General features: G+C 44.3%; 1 protein-coding gene across 1 annotated transcript in view; it reads left to right on the forward strand.

The window, feature by feature from the left end:
• Window positions 1-20,655, forward strand: part of Nek10 (NIMA related kinase 10) — a 194,168-nt gene that overhangs the window by 109,215 nt on the left and 64,298 nt on the right. The window contains exons 24-26 of the mRNA XM_028856310.2: window positions 12,694-12,823; window positions 13,416-13,486; window positions 18,600-18,813. Of these exons, the coding sequence (XP_028712143.1) occupies window positions 12,694-12,823; window positions 13,416-13,486; window positions 18,600-18,813 (415 nt within the window). The remainder of the gene's footprint in view (window positions 1-12,693; window positions 12,824-13,415; window positions 13,487-18,599; window positions 18,814-20,655) is intronic.

Raw genomic sequence — 20,655 nt, forward strand, 5'->3', positions numbered from 1 at the left:
AAGAGTGGAGAATTTAGTATTTACAGTCCTCTCTGCTTTGTTTCTGTGGGGTTGTGTAAGCTTCCTAAGTCTGTCATTGTCCCTGTCCCCAGCAGCAAATGGCTGCTGTGCTGGGGCTTTGCCCCTTGTCCGGGTGCTGGGTTATGTTGGTGTAGTTGATTTTCGTCTTCATTGCCGCCCTCAGTCATCTGAATGCTTTGTGTGTGTGGAGTTTGTAATGACCCTCTCTGCAGCACCTGGCTCTCACTGACTGTGGGCGTCGCTCCCGGGCAGGGGCTCTTCTTTCTGCTTCTTTTCTTTTTTTTTTTGTTTTTCGAGACAGGTTTCTCTGTGTAGCTTTGCGCCTTTCCTGGAACTCACTTGGTAGCCCAGGCTGGCCTCGAACTCACAAAGATCCACCTGCCTCTGCCTCCCAAGTGCTGGGATTAAAGGCGTGCGCCACCACCGCCCGGCTCTGCTTCTTTTCTTAACCATGAGGTGATTATCTCTAAAGTTCCCTAAACAGTGAACAGTTTATAATTCTCAGTCTACCTCTTATCTCTCCCACTTTCCACCATTTTAAATATCTAAGGAAAAGAAGACATACAATTATTTGAGTAAATTTATTCTAGGTCTTATATTTTAAAAAGTATTGCATTTTGAAGCTCTTAAAACTCTGAATGGAAACTGAACACAAAGCTGCCCTGGTCCTGGGTATCACTGTATCCATCCCTCTATCCAGACAGAGCCCACACCATCACTGTATCCATCCCTCTATCCAGACAGAGCCCACACCATCACTGTATCCATCCCTCTATCCAGACAGAGCCCACACCATCACTGTGTCCATCCCTCTATCCAGACAGAGCCCACACCATCACTGTATCCATCCCTCTATCCAGACAGGGCCCACACCATCACTGTATCCATCCCTCTATCCAGACAGAGCCCACACCATCACTGTATCCATCCCTCTATCCAGACAGAGCCCACACCATCACTGTATCCATCCCTCTATCCAGACAGAGCCCACACCATCACTGTATCTATCCCTCTATCCAGACAGAGCCCACACCATCACTGTATCTATCCCTCTATCCAGACAGAGCCCACACCATCACTGTATCTATCCCTCCAGCCAGACAGAGCCTCCACCATCACCTAATCCTTCTCTCTGTCCACACAGAGCCTTGGCTGACACTAGCATTCCCTCCATCCACTCTGTCCACACATAGAGCCTCCACCACGGAAGGAAGCACTTCAAATCTGGAGTTGAGTAAAGTGCTTTGTTCCCACATTCAGTTCTGAAAATCTCCAGTGACTGTGCCGAAAGATAGAACAATTGACAAATGCTGTAGGAAGTTGGGCATACAGGAGTCCATCCTGTAGGCAGGTGCCCTCAGACCAGTGCTTCTCAACCTTCCTAATGCCGCAATCCTTTAATACAGTTCCTAAGGTTGTGGTGATCCTAACCATGAAATTATTTCATTGCTACTTCATAACTGTAATTTTGCTACTGTTATGAATCGTAATGTAAATATCTGACATGCAGGATATCTGATGCTTGACTCTAAAGGAGTCACGACCCATAGCTTGAGAACCACAGCTGCTTCTTTTTAAACCTCAGTTTCTAGTCAGGTTGGTATAAAGGGTAACTGGGGCAAACCAGAACGTCAGCAATGCAGAGCAGCTTCATTTGTTGTTGCTGTTGTGACAGTCTCCTTCTGTCTCCCAGACTGGCCTTGAACTTGCAATCAGTCCTCTTGCTGTGTACTCTGTCCTGCTGAGAGCCACTGCTTCAGAAGAAAATACAGATGCTAAGGGACAGTTTAAGAAAAGGCTCTTCCATCTCTGTTTCCTCCTTTCTGTTTTAAGCCCCAATCTAATCTTGGGGAAGTTGCTATAACGATGCCTTACTGTGTGGCCTTGGACATCGTGCCGTGTTGGGCTATTGCCACTTGTTTTATCCCCATCCGACAGTCATGAGCAAACATACATATGCTGGCCCTGGGTTTCCCAGGCCTAAATCCCTTCCTCCATTTATTACCGACCTTCCAAGAAATATCTTGTGTGTGACATAAAAGTAAAGATCCTTGACTGTCAGGAAAGATGCTGGGGGTGGGATTTTCTTCATCCTCCTCAAACCACGTGGCCTGTGTGTTTTTGTTACCAGCAGGTGGTGGGGAGTTAGAGTGAAACCGGTGTGGGGAAGCTGCACAGTCCCACATTCAGTGTCTCTTCCATTCTCCATTGAAGAAAGTGCCATTCCTTGCCTTCTTCAGTCCCACAGGACTGTGTAGTTTAGATCTGCTCATCTAGCATTTACTGAGCAAACCGAGTAACCATTCAGTTTAAGGCATCTTGTAGAATAAGAAATTTCTTATTTGTTTAAAAATAATAAAATATATTTGTTAGCAGTGTACCAGCCAGTCACAGTGGTACACGCCTGAAATTCCAGCACCTGGGAGGCTGAGGCAGGAGCATCCTCCAAGTTCAAGGCTAGCTAGGCTATATGTAGTCTTTAAATAGCCCTTTACATTTTTAGATTTTTTTTCATATTTATTCATATTCCCCCTTTAAATAACTTTTATGAGGCCAAAGAACAGGGCAATGCCAGTTCATGAAATAAACTTTATATTTTAAAGTATTCTATTTTCTTTGTAGCACTTCATATACTTTTATTAATATATGTGTTAGTCTCCTTAGCCAGAACATGCATTCTCTGAGGCCAGGGCTGTGTGTGGTCCCTGCTTGTCCCTGTGTAGCTAAGGCTTGTAGCAGCATGAGTTATACAGCACTTGATCAGTAAACATGTTTGTTGACTGAATGAAAGGATGACTATCTGGAGGTTGTGAAGCCTGTCTGTGCTGTTGGAGTTTGCTGCAGACCACCCCTGCAGACTTGCAGGGTAAGAACATTTTTTGCCCATACGTGGATCCTGACCTGGGTTAGAGGGTGGTGTCTCTGAGGATGAGCATACTTCTGGAAGACACCAGGTGGAAAAAGTCATGAAGAAGGGCAGAGATCAGGAGGGAGGTTGACCTGGATGGCACAGCTGAGAGAGGTCACATACTGATCCCAAACTGGACCTACAGGAAAGGACAGCTTGATGACACTGTCACCACGGGCAGCTTTTACATAGGACAAAGTCCACGACTGGGACCCTGGACTGTATAAAATAGAAAAAAGAAACTAAGCCCATGCATGCATCCTTTGCTTTATACTTCTTGACTGTAGATTAAATGTGACCAGCTCCCAGAGCCCTCCCCCGTGACTTGGCTGCCATGATGGACTCTAACTGCCCCTGGAGTATTTTCCTTATATCACAGCATCAGAAAAAGAAACCATGACATCATTTGTCTTTCCCCTGATAAGGAGTTTGTATTTCAGAAACATCCAAGAGATGCTCAGAGTACGTCTTGATTATCTGTTTGATGGCAGCTTGTGCCTGTGAGCTGAGAACAGTGTGATGGCAGACTACAGACAGTGATGCCTCAAAAGTCTATAAAGACTGTTGGCACACAGCAGTGTTAGCCATCACTGTGCCCAGCCATGGATCATGCCAGCATGACTATCATACTCTAGCTGGTCTAACTTCTTCCTCCATGTCTGCTTCCCTTGTCTCCATGTTAAGGACACCACTACCCACTGGACTGAGACAGATACCTGAGAACCAGGAGGAGGAGAGGCCTTCCCATCTCACATCTAGTCAGTACTGAAGTCCAGTGGTCCCACAGTGGTGGCAGCCTGCCTGTCCGCTAGCTCTGTGTCTTCATTCCTCCATGGGGTGGTCTGGGTGCCTTTTGCCTTCTGCCCTGGTAGGAATCATGATAAGTGGGTCTTAAAAGAAAGGATTAATACATTTTCATGATGCTTCTGAGAGCCTTTTTAACCAAGGTTTGGGTATCACCAGATACCCCACTGGTATGTTCTTTCTTTCTAGAAAATGCACCCAGACCTTCATTCCCTCTCAGTGCCCCCAACTTCCTTCCTCCTCATTAATTCTCATTGACTCATTTCCCACCACGGTGATTACCTTTGATCCAGCTCCCAGCAACAGCTTATCCATCTCAAGCAAACACAAACAGCCACAGAAGCACACATAAACATTTACGTAGACACAAGTGTGCACGTGTATACACAGATACACACATTGTATTCACTCTGTGTTGCTAAATCTCCAACTGAGTTGAGTTCTGCATGGACTACTTTACAGTCCAAATTAGACATATATGCCAGTAGATACCATTTATCATGCCATCTCTGTTAGATTCTGTACTCACAGAGCAGAGGGACCTTGGTCTCCGTGGGTGCACAGTACACATTCCTTGGCTCTAGTACAGATGTTGTATGTTTTTTTCAAATGTATGATTTTGTTTCCTGTTTGTTTTACAGTGATGTGTTAGTTTACCTTCCTTTAAAAAAAGCCTTATTTTATTTTTAATTATGTGTATGTGTGTAAGAGTGTGTCTGTGTGAGTGCAGGTGCCCACAAAGGCCAGAAGAGAGCATTACATCTTTGGAGCTGGACTTCTAGGCAGTTGTGAGCCACTCAACTTGGGTGCTAGGAGCCAAACTTGGGTCATCTGCAAAAGCAGCAAGCACTGAGCCATCTTTCCATACCCCCATCCCCATTTTCTTTCTTAAAGGCAGTCAGGGGAGATGGAAGTGTGAATCAATATCTGAAAACCAAATGTACTTCTTAATAGACTCAGAATTAATACACTCAGTGGGATGTGAAAATCCCATTTCTATCTTTTCCTGATGCAAACATTATCAGGTGAATTACTTCAATCAAGAACTGAGTCTCCAAACACTTGGCCTTTACTATGTCCCAAACTCTTCAAGGTTCTGTATCAGTATTTCTAACATTTGTTAGGGAAACATTCTCTTTTATGATGTCTCCAAGCACCACTTCCACGGTGCTACATCATTACATTGTCAATGAGATACTTCTCATTGACCGTCTTCCCGTTTCTCTCAAAGTGCTAATTTCATAGACTCCTCAACTAATGATCTGTCTCAGCCCTGTTATTTCTCTCTGGTTATTCATCTTCAATAGTCTGGTCCATAGACATTTCTATTTCTATCCATCAAATATAATCTTGTCTTCTGTGGGATGAACTGATGCCCAGAGGGTTAGGTATAATTGTGAGTCATTAGTGTAAGGTGGGGGACACACCAGGAGTTAGGAATCCATATGAAATGTCAGGTGCAGAGGAGACATTGAATCTGCATCAGAGAAGTCCTCAGGGAGGCAGGGTTAGGATCCTCGAGTGCTTCAGTTTGGGAACAAGCTATCGGGGTACACGTGTGATGAGGTGAGAAAATACAGTGAAGTGGAGAAAGACTGGGAATGTTTCCTCAGGAAGGTATGCAGGGCAGAGGCAGGGCAACCCACGGCAGATGCCTGCTGGGGGCTGTCTCCTGGCTGCAGCAATAGATCAGCATCCTCAGAGAGGACCAGCCCTATACATTCACAAAACAGATTGCTGTGGACATCAGGGTTCTAGGCTCTAGGTTGTAATAGAGCTAACTCACTCATCTCAGTGGCAGAGTCCAGCTGTCACTGTGCCTCAGAGCTGCTGGTTTGTGACAGAGCCTGGGGCTGGTTGAACTTCTTTCTCTACGGTGGCATGAGCGGTAAAAGTTATCAGAAAGTAATTGACTAGTTAATTGCATACAGAGTATTAGGTTTTATCTTGGCATTCAGTCATAATTTGTTTTATTGATTTTCTTCTCCCCCCTTTGTCTCCATCCCTCTGCCAACTGTATCCTCCGACTTGGAGCAGCCTCTACTTACATTCTGCCCCCCCCCCCCGTTCTATCACCACCTCACCTTCCTCAGCACCTTTTGCCCATCTTCTGTTCCCTGTCTTAGTTTCATTTCCTGTTGCTCTGATAAGATGTCCTGACACAGGTAGCTTAGGGGAGAAAATGTGCTCTGTCCTGGAGGTAGCAAAGGGATCAACTTTGCATTTGGGGACAGTCCCATTGGTGTCTCTGGAGAAGGTAGCCTAGAGCAGAAGGGCCTCTCTGCTTTTAGGATATGAGACACTTGGGATCTAACCTGTAGTAAGAGGGGACAAAACAGAACAAGTAACTGTGTGTAAGGGAAAGTGTGGGAATGAGGAGGGTTGTTTGCCTTGTCTCAGGTTAGGTCAGGGAGGACCATGATTCCTACATGTGCCACTTGGAGAAGCATGTGTCTTTGCAGTAGGCTATTTCCAGAAACACAGAAGGCTGTCTAGGTGAGTGTGAGATTATTTGACTATTGGTATTTTATCAATAATAAATTCTATAATTAATATATCACTGTTTTTCAGAAATTCAGCATTTTCACAAGTGGTCCCTCCAAATGTTCATGCTGAGGTGCTAGCTGCCAGGATAGTGACATTTGTAGGTGGGCCTGTTATGAGGATGTTTGAGTTAGAGTTTTCACTGCTGTGAAGAGACACCATGACCACAACAACCCTTATAAGGAAAACATTTATTAGGGTGGCTCACTACAGTTGTCGAGGTTCAGTCCATTGTCATCATGACAGGGAGCATGGTGGTGGGCAGGCAGAGGTGGTGCTCGAGCTGAGAGTGCTGTATTTTGCAGGCAACAGGAAGCCAACTGAGACACCAAGTTGTAGCTGAAGTTTTCCTGGTCCTTCCTGGCCCACGGTCAGGACAAATCTCTCTCATCCGCCAGTCCTGTGGCCACTCAGACCCAAGCAAACACACAGACTTATATTATTTATAAACTGTGTGGCCGTGGCAGGCTTCTTGCTATCTAGTTCTTATATCTTAAATTAACCCATTTCTATAAATCTATAAGTTGCCACGTGGCTCGTGGCTTACTGGTATCTTACATCATGCTTCTCATCGCCTTTGCCTCTGCCTTCCACTTCCCAGAATTCTCCTTTCTCCTTGTCCCGCCTATACTTCCTGCCTGGCTACTGGCTCATCAGTACTTTATTTATCAATCAATCATCCACAGCACTGAGTGGTATCCTAAGCATAGGAAACATCAAAGCCCACCCCCACAGTGACACACTTCCTCCAACAAGGCTAAACACACTCCAACAAAGCCACACCTCCTAATAGTGGCACTCCCTATGAGATTATAGGGGCCAATTATATCCAAACTACCACAGAGGGTGAGCCTCATGGTCAGATTCATACCTTTTATCAAGCAGACACCAGAGAGATTGCATTCATTCCCTCTGCACCATAAGAGAACAGTGAGGAAGGGCTGTCCTCAAGGAAGGAAGGGCCCTCACTGGGAACTTGAACTGGCTGGCACAATACTCATGGACTTCCAAGCCTCCAGAGCTTTGAAAAAGAAATAGCTGTTGTTTCCTGTAGTCTATGGCATGTTGTTAATGGCAGCCAACTCAATTAGCAAGCTGTTTCATTTATTGTGTTGGTGATACTGCCCCATATTCTGCCTCTGTATCCCTGTGACATACCCCTTTCAGTATGAGGTAGTTTAGCTTGCTTCTTTTTTTTTTTTGGTTTTTCGAGACAGGGTTTCTCTATGTAGCTTTGCTCCTTTCCTGGAACTCACTTGGTAGCCCAGGCTGGCCTCGAACTCACAGAGATCCGCCTGCCTCTGCCTCCCAAGTGCTGGGATTAAAGGCGTGCACCACCACCGCCTGGCCTAGCTTGCTTCTTTTAGTTTGAATAACCTTATAGGTTTTCAGCCTTAGCCCTAGTCCTGAAATGAGCACTGATGATCTCTATCAAGGAAAGGATCCAGAAGCAGAGGATGGATGCTGTGTGACCATCACTTCTGGGCCTGTGTTTCTGTGCATATGGCCACCTGCATCTCCATGAAGCTAACCAGAATTCCTACTGCAATCTCCAATTATAGTCCATTGTGAGGCAGACTACCTCTAATCCATAACTTCCCACTCTATAGCTAAGCCAGCTTTAGGTGTGAATTGTTGACTTGTTCTATTCCAGTGTAAACGTACAGCTGTGGCAGAATGGCTACTCTGAACATCCATGGAAAACACCTTGAGTAGCTCGTGTGTCATTTTTATGTGTATTTCTGCGTGGTTTTCATCTTAGTGCTTCTAAACCTTGGATGTTTCAATGTGCAATCATCTTGTGCGGGGTTCATGGAGGTCTTCATGCTTCTCTGTGTCACTCATCAAGGTGTGTGTGTGTGTGTGTGTGTGTGTGTGTGTGTGTGTGTGTGTTGATCACAGTGACACTTAGCTGCCAAGTGTCACAGCTGTAGAAAAGAAGTGTCTGCTTCCTATACCCGAGGCTTTCAGCATGGGTCATCTCATCTCATCCACTTAGTTCCATTGGGAAGAAAGTAAATTATTTTAAAACTATCATAATGTTCAGGTCTAGTATGCTTTGAAATTCACTGAGGTCCCCATTTATTTTCCTCGTTTAGTGAGTAAATAAGAATTACTTGCAATTAGCAGCTTAATTGTTTGTATATCAGCAAGGGAACACTCATGAAAAATTAAAATGAAAACAATTTGTCTTTATTTCTCAGCTAGATCTTTCTCATTTTCTTTCCCTTTGCCTTTACTCTTGGTGAAATCACCCTTCAAAGGCAGATGTGGTGTGTGTGTGTGTGTCTGTGTGATGTGTGTGTGTGTGTGATGTGTGTGTGTGTGTGATGTGTGTGGTGTGATGCGTGTTTGTGTGTGTGTGTGGTATGATGCGTGTGTGTGTGTGGTGTGATGCGTGTGTGTGTGTGTGTGTGTGGTGTGATACGTGTGTGTGTGTGTGTGTGGTGTGTGTGTGTGGTGTGATGTGTGTATGTGGTGTGATGTGTGTGATGTGGTATGATGTGTGTGTGTGATGTGTGTGTGGTGTGATGTGTGTGTGGTGTAGTATGTGTGTGTGGTGTATGTGTGGTGTGGTGGGGTGGGGTGTTTGGGTGTGGGTATGAGTGGATTTGTATGTGTGTGTATATGTGTGTGGTGGTATGTGTGTATGTGTGTGTGTGTGTGTGTAGTGTAGTGTATGTGGTTTGGTATATGTGGTGTAGTATGGGAGGGAGTGTGTGGGTGTGAGTGTGTATGTGGTGTGGTGTGTGTGGTGTGATGCAGGGTGGGGTATGTATGTATGTATTAGTTGAAATATTAAGGCCACTCTATGTAGTAAAAAGGGAGGTTTATTTTGTGGTAACTTACATGGGAAGGGATAGGTGAGTTGCAGGGTCTGGGAAAGGTGTGTCGCAATCCAGCGGTGTTCTCTGGAGAACTCTCCTCAGTCTACCTCCAGCATCCAGGGTCCAGGAACTAAGAGAGCTGGCACATCTGGATCTCAGGTCTTCAGGGTCCTCTCTTGGCCCCACCTTGTAGGTGTGACAGTTTCCGAAGCCTCAGTGGGGGTTGGAACTTCCAGATCAAAGCTGGAACAGCTACCTACTACATGTATAGTATGGTGTGTCTGGTGTAATGTGGTGTGTGGTATGGTGTGTGTGGTGTGGTGCAAAGTGGGGTGTATGTGTATATGATATGGTGTGGTGTAGTGTAGTGTGGGATGTGGGTGTGTGTATACATATATATGTGTGTGTATGTATGTATGTATGTGTATATATATGCATATATATATATGCAGTGTGGGTGTGTGGTGTGGTGTAGTGTGGTGTGTGTGGTATGGTGCAAAGTGGGGTATGTGTGTGGGGTGTGGGTGTGTGTATATATATATATATATATATATATATATATATATATATATATAATGTGTGTGTGGGGTGGGGTGATGGGTATGTATATTGTGTTGTGGGGTGTGTTTGTGTTGCGTAGTGTGTGTATAGTGTGTTATGTGTGTTGTGTGTGTGTGTGTGTATGGTGTGTCTGTGGTTCAGGAGAAAGGTATCCCAGCCTCCCTTCAGAGGCAACTGGACATGAGTTATGCTTATTTGTTTACTAGAATATTTCAGAGGGATACATGTAGCTCCTCGATATGTACCCAACTCTACTCTACCTTCAAGTTTATTGAACATTTTTATTATGTATAAAGTACAATGATGACAGTTTTTGCACACTTAATTGAAGATGTTTTCAGTTTTTCCAAAGATCTGTTTTTGTTAAATGTCATATAAGATATGCTCTGTGCATTGGTTAAATCTTTTTGGTTTTTCGAGACAGGGTTTCTCTGTGTAGCTTTGGTGCCTGTCCTGGATCTCACTCTGTAGACCAGGCTGACCTCGAACTCACAGAGATCCGCCTGGCTCTGCCTCCTGAGTGCTGGGATTAAAGGCGTGCGCCACCACCGCCCGGCCTCATTGGTTAAATCTTTACGGAGCGACAGCACAGGCTTCCTCTTGGATTAGTTTGACCAAGAGTGAGCCCAGATTAGAATTTCCGCCTCTCTCCCTGTGTCCTCTATCTGTGTCTAACAAAGGGCTTTGTTTTCCCTTTTATTAGATGGCACAGAAAGCATCACATGGGAAGGAATGAGGGATACTTTACAAAAATCTTCAGCCAGGTTCTACAAAGATTAAGTAACTGGCTCCAACTGACCCCAGCTGACCTGGAAGCAGTCAGTGTTGCCAACACAAGCTGTATCTGCAGGGTGTTTCCAGCTTGTTCACAGCTTTCATCAAATTATTTCCATAACACACATGCACATACATCACTCAGAGTCAGCAGCATGGAAGAAAGTAGAACTTGAGATTAAAGTTTGCATTAGCTTAGGCTGTAAAAGCTGATTACCTGGGGGATTAGAGGGAAGAAAGGTTAGTTCTTACACAGTTCTCTTAAAGACCAGCTTCAAACAGACTGATGGACAGTGGGATAGCAAGTCTTAAGTGATCTCAGGGGTATTATCAACTTGACTGTGAGGGCCAGGGGAGTTCAGACTCAATGTAAGAGATGTTTTCATAAAGTTGTACCATTACAGCAGCACACTCACTTCTTTTGTCTTGGAAAAGAAAAGTCCATCTTAAATTAGGAGTGAGTGTGTGTGTGTGTGTGTGTGTGTGTGTGTGTGTGTGTGTGTGTGTGTATTGTTTAACTTCTACAAAAGCATAGCTAGCTTCAATTCTTTTATTTCCTAGTGTTGGTGAGCTCATCTCATGTGAGGAAGTTGAAGGTTATTCAGTTCACAAGGCATCGAATTGTTTTATAGTTATTCAGTTCACAAGACATCGAATTGTTTTATAGTCATTGTCTGAACAATAACCGCACACATATCTGCCACCTAGCATATGAGCAAGTAGGGATTAAGTATGACTTCAGTCACATTTCCCAAAGGCTGGTTTCTTTTTGAAGATGAAAAATGCAGGAGTGGCCTTTCTCACAGAACTCACACTTGTTTCCTGGACGACTTAGCAGTTGGAAGTTGCCGTCTCCTCCATTTGACTGTCCTGTCTGCCGGCCTGGTTTGTCAGAGGTCTCGGTCCTTTGCCCACTGTGTTCACATGGCTGAAGCTTCATCACATTCCTCGTGGCTCTTCTTATTTTTGTTTTGTGTTGAAACAGGGTCTCACTACGTAGCCCAGGCTGGCCCAGAGCTCTCAATGTAGCCAAGGCTGTTCTTGAAATCATTATCTTCTCGTTTCAGTTTCCTGAGTGTTTGAGTTGCAGGTCTAAGTCACTGCACCCTGCCTTTCTTCTTCTTTTGATAAGCTTTATCAGACAGCCTCTTTCCCCTTACTCATATAAGCCAAAGAGAGGTACCTTCAGTGAAAGCTAACTTGGGCAGACTTCCTCTAATCTCATTGGCTTTAATCGGCTGAGTTGCCCCATGAGTGCACTCTTACTGGCAAGTGTGTTTGGTTCCAGCTGAGGCTGTGGGTCACAGTGTTATCCAGGCTCACTAAAGCACTGTAGTCTCTTGGCTGGGGTGGGGTGGGGCCAGTGGAGGTAGCTACTCATCATCCAGCCTGCAGGCCTAGTGGTGGCTGCATGGCTGTGTTTACAGGGATTTTAAGAGCTGGAAGAGAGAGCAAGTACCTTGTAAGTCTTTTCCTGCATCACCTTTTGTTCAACATATTAATCTCCTCCCCCACATTCTTCTATAACCACCTTCTCTAATTGCCCATCCCTTCACATCCAACCCTGAGATTTCTTCTTTTGTTATTCATTTTTCTTTCCTCATACAGTCCAGTTTGTGTTTCCCAGCCAGCCTTGGCAGTGGGGCCTGCTGTGGGGTGGGATAGACCTAACAGGTGTGATATCGTTAGAGAAAACTGCTGTCTCTCCTAGCATCTATCAAATGCCAGTACCTCCCCAGATAGTGGTGGGACTTTTGTGTCCACCTTCCCCTTCTACACCGGGACTTTATCTGGCTGTAGCTTGCATGGGTCTTGTTCATGCTGTCACGGTTGGCATAAGTCATAGTGCATCTGCCCTGTTGAATCTGAAACTATGTGTTGTTATCTCAGTGGATACACTGCCTCTGGTTCTTACAATCTCTCTGTCCCCTCTTCTGTGAAGAGCCCCCTGTGCTTTGGGGGGAGGAGTATAATATGTATTTACCATTTAGGGACAAGTACCACACAATCTCTTATTATCTGTAAATTGACTAGTTGAGGGTCTTTGTGTTAATTGCTGTCTACTTCAAGGAGATGCTTCTCTGAGAAGGGTTGAGAGAAGTATGGGTATAGGGCAAAGTCATTAAGAGTCATTTTAATGTCCATTTACTCGTTTTTTTTTATATCAACACCTCAAATGTGAAAATTGGATTTCTTCCAGTGCCAATTAATTTCCCTTCCTGAGTGTGCATTAACATCCTTTATGTATTTCAGCCCAGAGGTCCTGAAGAGTGAGCCGTATGGAGAGAAGGCTGATGTCTGGGCTGCAGGCTGCATCCTTTATCAGATGGCGACTCTGAGTCCTCCCTTCTGTAGTACCAACATGCTCTCCTTGGCTACTAAAGTAAGCCACAGGGAACAAAAGGGCCTCCTATAGCTACCAGACACACCCTGTTCTTCACAAAACCCTTGTGACTTACACAGCCATCAGTTAGAAGCATGTGTTGTTTGATTTCCTACACAACCCAGTCTATCTTATCTCTCCTCTAAATATCTATCACAGTGCTTTTATATTCCTATTTGTTGTATTCATTTGTTATATAAAGTTATGAAAATAAATTTTCAAATACTGTTTCTTTGTGGTTTGGAGATAGAACCCAAGGCCTAACACATGCTAGGCAAATGCTCTATCATTGAGCTTCATCCCCAGACTCCACTTTAGGCCCACAAGCCACCATATTATATTATCCCCTGGATTACTTTATCATGAGCCTAAGGTTAACTTTAGCTCAGCTTGGAGAATAAGATTCTGTATTCTAGAACTGTCTAATTGGCTATTGGAATTAATTTTCATTTGTTGGGATGTTTCCATTCCTGATTAACTTTTGTGTGTGATGTTATATGAATTTATTAGCAATCCCCATTGTAGCCATGAATGACTGCTCACAGATAGCATGGTTCTTTGATGCTGTTGCTATTTTCTGTTTGCCTTGCAGATAGTGGAGGCAGTGTACGAGCCAGTGCCAGAAGGCATCTACTCTGAAAAAGTGACAGATACCATTAACAGGTAAATAGTCTCACAATTTACAACATATAGCTGCCATCATAAAATCCCCATGTCTTTATGTAATCACTACCTATGGGTAAATAGTTACGAAAGGTCCCTCAGGTAATCCAAACCTAGAAAGATGTTTGAGCATCATTAGTAATAGTGACTCTTTGGAAACTGATGGGATATCCAAGAAGAACTTGACAGAGATGTACAGTTATTAGGCCTATTTATAAAACCTATGTTGACATGAAAAATGTGTGTAATGTGAAACTAAGTAAAACAAATAGTGTGAAAATCTATTTTTCTGAAATAAATAAAATATGCACAAATATGGAAAAAAAGAGTAACATAGAAGCTAGATAGGGCAACGATAAAACTGCAGGTACTTTTAAACGTTGGTAATACTGTATTTTATACTAAATTCTCAAAAAATGAGAGGCTTTCCCCATTCATATAGCAGGAGTTTAATAAAGGTTGTTGCCTCCTGGCCTCACACTCAGACCAGTCCTGCCTGCTGCTCTCGGGGTTCCGGCTCCTCCCTTCATGACCTTTCCGCTACTGGTCCTTTCTTCTGAAACCCTCCCCTCTCAGTCACATGCATGGTTCTTGCCCTCACTTCCCATGGATCGACACAGAAACATCTCAGATCGGGAAGCCCACTCTGAGCACCTACTGTCTCGGTGCTCTCTAGCCTGCTTTAAAAACCAGTCTCTGTGCTTCTGAGACTGTTAACCTTTGTTGTCAGTTTGGATGGATTTGGAATCACCTAAGGGACATACTGTTGGGTATATCTGAGGCAGGGTTCCCAGAAAGGCTGAGTGATGAGGGAGGACCCGCCTGAATGTGGGCAGCATCACCATATGAGATGGAGTCCCAGACTGAAGCAAAACAGAGAAAGCGAGCTGAGAACCAACGGTTTCTCTCCTTACACTGTGTATAGATGGTCCTATCACACTCCTGCCAGCATGCTTTCCCATCACGAGGGACTGTATCTCCTCTTAAGTGATAAGTCAAAATGAACCCCATTTCCCTGAGTGGCTTTTGTCAGGTAATTTGATTGTTACACCAAAGAAGAAAACTAATACACAAAGTCGGTACTGAGAATGATGTTGCTGTGAGAAATCTGACCACATCCTTGGCAGATCTTTTTTGTTTTCATTTTTATTTAATTTCATTTTATGTGCATTGGTATGGGGATGTCAGGTCCCCTGGAACTGGAGTTACAGACAGTAGTGAGCTGCTGTGTGGGTGCTGGGAATTGAACCCTGGTCCTCTGGAAGAGTAGCCAGTGCTCTTAATGGCTGAGCCATCTTTCCAGCCCCATTTGTAGATCTTTGCAACTGGTTTGTGGAACAGATATGGAAGAGTTTGGAGCAGTGGGCTAAAGACGCTGCCAAGTGCTGTAAGTGGAGCTTTGTGGGCCACTCTGGTCAGAGTTTCGAGCACCAGGGTTGAAAGGAACCCTCCCTAAAGCAGGAGCCAAAATAATCCTCCATTTAATCAGGTATTAATATTTGGTGACAGCAGCAAAAAGCGTAATTTATGCCCCTAAGATATCACAATAAGCATACACATACTTATTTGTTGACTGTCTCTTCTTCACTAAGTAAACTCGAGAGCAGACATTTTGTTACCTTGCTTCTAACTTGTTGAGTATGCAGAGAAGTGCCTGTCACAGACCAGACCCTCAGTCAACACTGGCTCTGGGAGTTATGGCTGACATCTGGTGTCAGTGTCAAGGACATCTTGGTACTTCCGTGGAACCAACATTAGTTTTCTGCTCCATCATTCTGGACCACATCCTTTTCATTTTGGATGTTAAAAGTCCTACAGTCCCGTTAGATGGACAAGTTTCTGCCTCTTTCTGAGACTCTGAAACCCTGGCTTTATGTCTATCCTGCATATATCACCATCTCCAATGACATACTACAGTGGCCATTCACTTGGCTCTTTGGTTACTCTTGAAAGGTCATTGTTTTATGCTGGTTAATGCCTTACCTCTTTGTAGAATAATTTCTTGACCACATATACAGAATGCTGGCCTAGTCTCTTGAGCCTCGGCTTCTATAGAACACCCTGCTCAGGAGACCCTATGTGCTGGAGGTGCTGCTCAGGAGACCATATGTACTGGAGGTGCTGCTCAGGAGACCCTATGTACTGGAGGTGCTGCTCAGGAGACCCTATGTACTGGAGGTGCTGCTCAGGAGACCCTATGTACTGGAGGTGCTGCTCAGGAGACCCTATGTACTGCAGGTGCTGCTCAGGAGACCCTATGTACTGGAGGTGCTGGTCAAGGGATTTCTATGTCTGCTTCATCATTGGTGTAACAGGGATTGTCACCAAGGGTGACAAGCAGAGTGGAACATAGTGACGGCTTCTCTTCTCAAAGCTCATGTTGGTGGGCTCGTGAGGAACAGACAAAGGGGAAGAAAGATGGAGGGAAATGAGATTCCATTATATACAAGGCCGTGTTTGATGAGGAGTGGAGGAGGTGGGGGATTTTGCTTGTGCTGTGGATTGCACACCGTGGGTATAGTGCTAAGACGGACAAAACCACTTCCATTAGCTGGGGAAGTGGACTAATTTTGGAGATATGTAGAGTTGGATTTATTTAGTTACAACTTTGAGACATGGAAGCAAGAACAGGGAAAGGGCAAATGTCAGCAGCAAGATAAGGACAGGTACCTCAGGAAGTATACCCCAAGATTAGCAATGGATGTCTGGAGGCTTCAGAGGGGGCTCCAGGAATAGTCTTCACAGTAGGTTCTGAGTTCACTGCTATCATAATGTTTCAAAGGATGAATGGTACTTAGCAGGGACTCCATATGAAATGCTTTATTGCTGTTGTTTTGCATGTGTATGTGTGTGTGGTGGTGTGGTGTACATGCATATATGTACATGTGTATATATATGTAATATATATATGCATATAATGTGTGTGTATGTATATATGTCCACATGTATGAGGGTGCTTGTGTGTGTGCCTGGAGGCCAGTGTTGATGCTGAGTGTCTTTCTTGATCATTCTCTTCTGTGACGCTAAGTATCTCAACTGAACCCAAGCTCACCAATTAGTCTATGGCCAACTTGTCCTGGAGATTCCCTTTTCTCTGGCTCCTAAGAGCTGGCTACCACAACTGTGTGGCTTTTATTTGGGTTCTCTGTGTGCAAATCCTTTTGCAGGCCAGTGCTTTATCCACTGATCCATTTCCACAGCTCCCAGATGAAATGTTTTTGAAGGTGTTTATAATTTAAACTACTAAGCAATGATAATAATTTAGACCTGGTAATTTAACTTTATTGCTAACTCTAAATTAAGATCACAAGGTATATGCTATAACATTTTCATTTAAAATTATTCAAGATTCCTAATTATCTGAATTTGCATTAAGAAAGTTTTATCTCTAGAACACTTGAAGCCATGATCTATTGTGAGTTAAATGCAATTGTATATTTAATTTGCTTTGAATTTTTAGTGTTGAAGAACTAAGTTCCAGTAGAATTAGAGAACAATTTCAGATTTCCCATTTTCTTAGTCCCTTATTTTCTTCAAAACATTGGTGCAAGGTTATGTACAAGCAAAGTTCTTAATAACTATCGATGATTCAGCAAATTACTATGTTCAGCACCAGTTGTCAGCCAGCCACTAGACAGAACCTTGGCATACAAAACCACCACTGAGTTTGATAATAACTTAGTGATTTTTTTTTTTTTAAAGGCTGGCCTGGGCTCCTTATCCTCTTGTCTCAGCCTCCTGGCTGCTGTCATTACAGGCTATTAGCAACACACACTACTCATTCTTAAACTCCGTGTTTTTTCCAATCACATATACCTCATTTCTTGAGTTCCTAGCACCTCATTTTTACTTTGCACATTCTTGTCAGGCACAGCCCACAGTATTTGCATTTCTAACATGCAGTCTTTCCTTCTTCCTGTTTACATGGTGTATTCACACATTTTGTTATCAAAACTTTCCTTTCCTAAGCAAGCTTTTAAATTGGGAGAATAATTTAGCCACCCTGAAGAGTCTGGAGCAACAACAGAATCTATCTTGTTGCTTTGCCTGGTGCCGGCATTGCTATTTTTACAGTCAGTGTGCGGCCGGGCTGTGGAGGCAGCCGTGCGGCGGGCGGGCGGGCGGGCGGCTTCCTCTCCTGTCTTTTCTCCTTTCCCTTTTCTTTTCCAAGGAGGACTATTTCCTTTTATGCAGTAACTATTCCAGGTGTGTGAGTTTTGCTTTCTGGCTGACTGCGTAAGCTGCCTGCTGCTTTGTTTTCAAGCAGACATGATGCTTAGCAAGCTTAGCCAGCCATGAGCTGGAAGGACAAGGGAATCATCACGTGCTCACCCTGCCTTCAACTCTGTTTTGTAAAACATGAACACTATCCCTTGCAGTTTTTTCCATCTCATCTCTGACTGGAGCACAGAGTCGGTGAATGAGAGGAGTATTCCAGATTTTTTCCCCTACAGCATGATTTTATGCTTATTTGATTAGGGAATCATGCATGTATCTCTGAAGAATGAATCTCCATGGGAATGGAGATACATGGGAACCTCTGCTAGTGTGTTTCCAGAAGTCCACACGCCTGTGTCTGGACATCTTAGTTAAAGATGGGTAAACTCTTCAGCTGTTAGGCCGGCTGACCAATGAGCTAGCTGCAATTGCAGAAAGCTGTCAGACATGCAGAAGATCCTTCCCTTGTCCACCTCGAGACCCGAGATATTCATGGCCAGCCTACAAGCCTGGGCTGTGAGCCCGAGTGCAAAGCCCTGCAGCTGCCCCTTCCCTAGGTTTTGGATGTCTTTTGAGAAGTGCTGAGTTCAGAGCTGTGTCTGAGGCTTGTCCTGTCCCTGCTCTTTTTTTTTTTGGTTTTTCGAGACAGGGTTTCTCTGTGTAGCTTTGCACCTTTCCTGGATCTCACTTGGTAGCCCAGGCTGGCCTCGAACTCACAGAGATCCACCTGACTCTGCCTCCTGAGTGCTGGGATTAAAGATGTGCACCACCACCGCCCGGCCCTGTCCCTGCTCTTGGGTGCAGGTAGCATGATGGACACTCAGTTGGGCTGAACTTGACCTCTCCTTGCCATTCCAACCATGACCTTTGTTACACTTACCTTGCCTTCTCTCAGGTGCCTCACTCCTGATGCAGAAGCCCGTCCAGATATTGTAGAAGTTAGTTCCATGATCTCAGATGTGATGATGAAGTATTTAGACACCTTATCCACATCCCAGCTGGCCTTGGAGAAGAAACTGGAGAGGGAGCGGAGGCGCACCCAGAGGTATTTTATGGAAGCCAACAGGAATGCTCTCACGTGTCACCATGAGCTGGCTCTGCTGTCTCAGGTAAGCAGAAAACTCTCGGTCCTACCTGAGGCCTTCCAACAGTCTGTCTGAAGCTCTTCATGTTTGTCTTAAGGAAAAATTGCCTACAATAAGGAAAGTAGTCAAAAAGCAAAGTATTTCCTCATCATATAGTTACATATTTGTATCCATTATTATATTCTACAAATGAATTTAAATAATTCAGAATTACTGATCTTCCACAGAACTTATCTGTAATCTATTGTATACTGTGAAACCAGATCATCAGGAAGCACTCTTAGAACGTCATCATGTTAAGCTAATGCTCTCTGTGTGTAGCACCTAGTGCTTATAAATATTTATTTTCCTTAGCCATCTTGTCGCACTTGAGGATAAACGTGTACGTTCACTCAGAGAAGAATACCATTTGTTTTTCTACTTTTCTTGCTGGTCTGTGTATCCTCTCTGCTTGCTGCCCGCGTATGCCTTGTTGAAGCCTCAACTCTCAATGCTTCTGGGTTTTTCTTTCCAGAACTATTTTGGTATCTAAGTGTTTCTCAGAGTACAGCTTGGAGGAGTCCAGAGCTTCGCTTGGGCTCCTGGTGCTGGCAATGCTTTTGCTCTGTCCTACCTCCCTTTCTTGGACCTTGGCAGTGTGCTGAGTCTTTGGACACCCCTCGGAAGTGCTGCTCCTGTCCTGAGGGTGGGGCTCAAGGCGACAGGACCATAAGGCTCATTCTTGGTCGTCATGTCTGGTCATTGATTCCTTCCCACCATCCCAAAGACTTGCTCTCTATGAGGAAATGAGACACGAGTCAGTCTCAGGGAACAGACCGCACTCACTCCTGGAGTAATGGTGTTTCAGAGAACCCTGTTCTAGAGAGAAGGAAACACCGCTCTAGAGTACGCATGTCTTGAGGTACTCAAGAATCTTAAACTTGAGTACTCCATGCGTTTGTCTTCTGGGGAGACTCATCCTCATTACTTTAACTGCTGAGCCCAGCTGTGGCTTCAAGGCTGATCTACGTTGGCTTTCTGATGTTAGGAGGGGTAACCTGGAGCTGTGGCTCTCACTGAGTCCCAGGCTGGGAGCAGGGCTCACCTTGCTTATTATTTTCCTCTTGACTGCATAAAATCAGGCAGCAGTATGAAACACACCCTTCCACGCACATTATATGTTTTAGTAGATTAAGATGCAAGAGATGTAGCTGTTTCTCTCCATCGTAGTATGAGCTTGGAGGCTGCACTGCAACGCTCCAGCTGGATCCCAGGTGGATATGAGGGTCATTTTTCATTAGGTTCATGTGGTGGTGGGAGGGGTTCATTTAAAATCGAACAAGAGGAATCCTCTTATCTTCAGCAAAACACCTTGAGAGAGATCATTTTATATATTTATTATCACTTCTAAGCTTTAAAAATATATCTGTGGAAAATCGCAAATATATCAGCAAACCATTTCCTCCACACAGCCCCCAGCTCCAGCACTTGGCTGCTCAGAGCTAATCTCTGTCATTTCTGTACCGTCTACTTCCCAAGCCTCATCTGTCTCAGATCACTCAGCAAATCCCCACTGCCACACGGTTTTACTCATCAGTGTATCCTTACATGTTTGGAGATTGGGTTCAGCTGGAGACGTCAGACTCTCAGGCTATGGCCAGAAAAACAAGGCAATCGGTGCAGCCAAAGAAAGGGGTTTTGAGGAAGCATTTACCAGCTTTGGAGAATATTGGAATTAAAATTTAATGTGTTCAAATCTACAGCACAACTTCAAAAGTCAGAGTACAATTGAAAGATTGGTTTTACTTAAATATGAACATGGGAGTAATTCTTCTATTTAACTGTAAGCATGATTTTTTTTTTTTTTTGAAGAATTTACATCTTGAG

Source organism: Peromyscus leucopus, chromosome 9, assembly GCF_004664715.2.
Source record: "Peromyscus leucopus breed LL Stock chromosome 9, UCI_PerLeu_2.1, whole genome shotgun sequence".
Lineage (NCBI taxonomy): Eukaryota > Metazoa > Chordata > Mammalia > Rodentia > Cricetidae > Peromyscus > Peromyscus leucopus.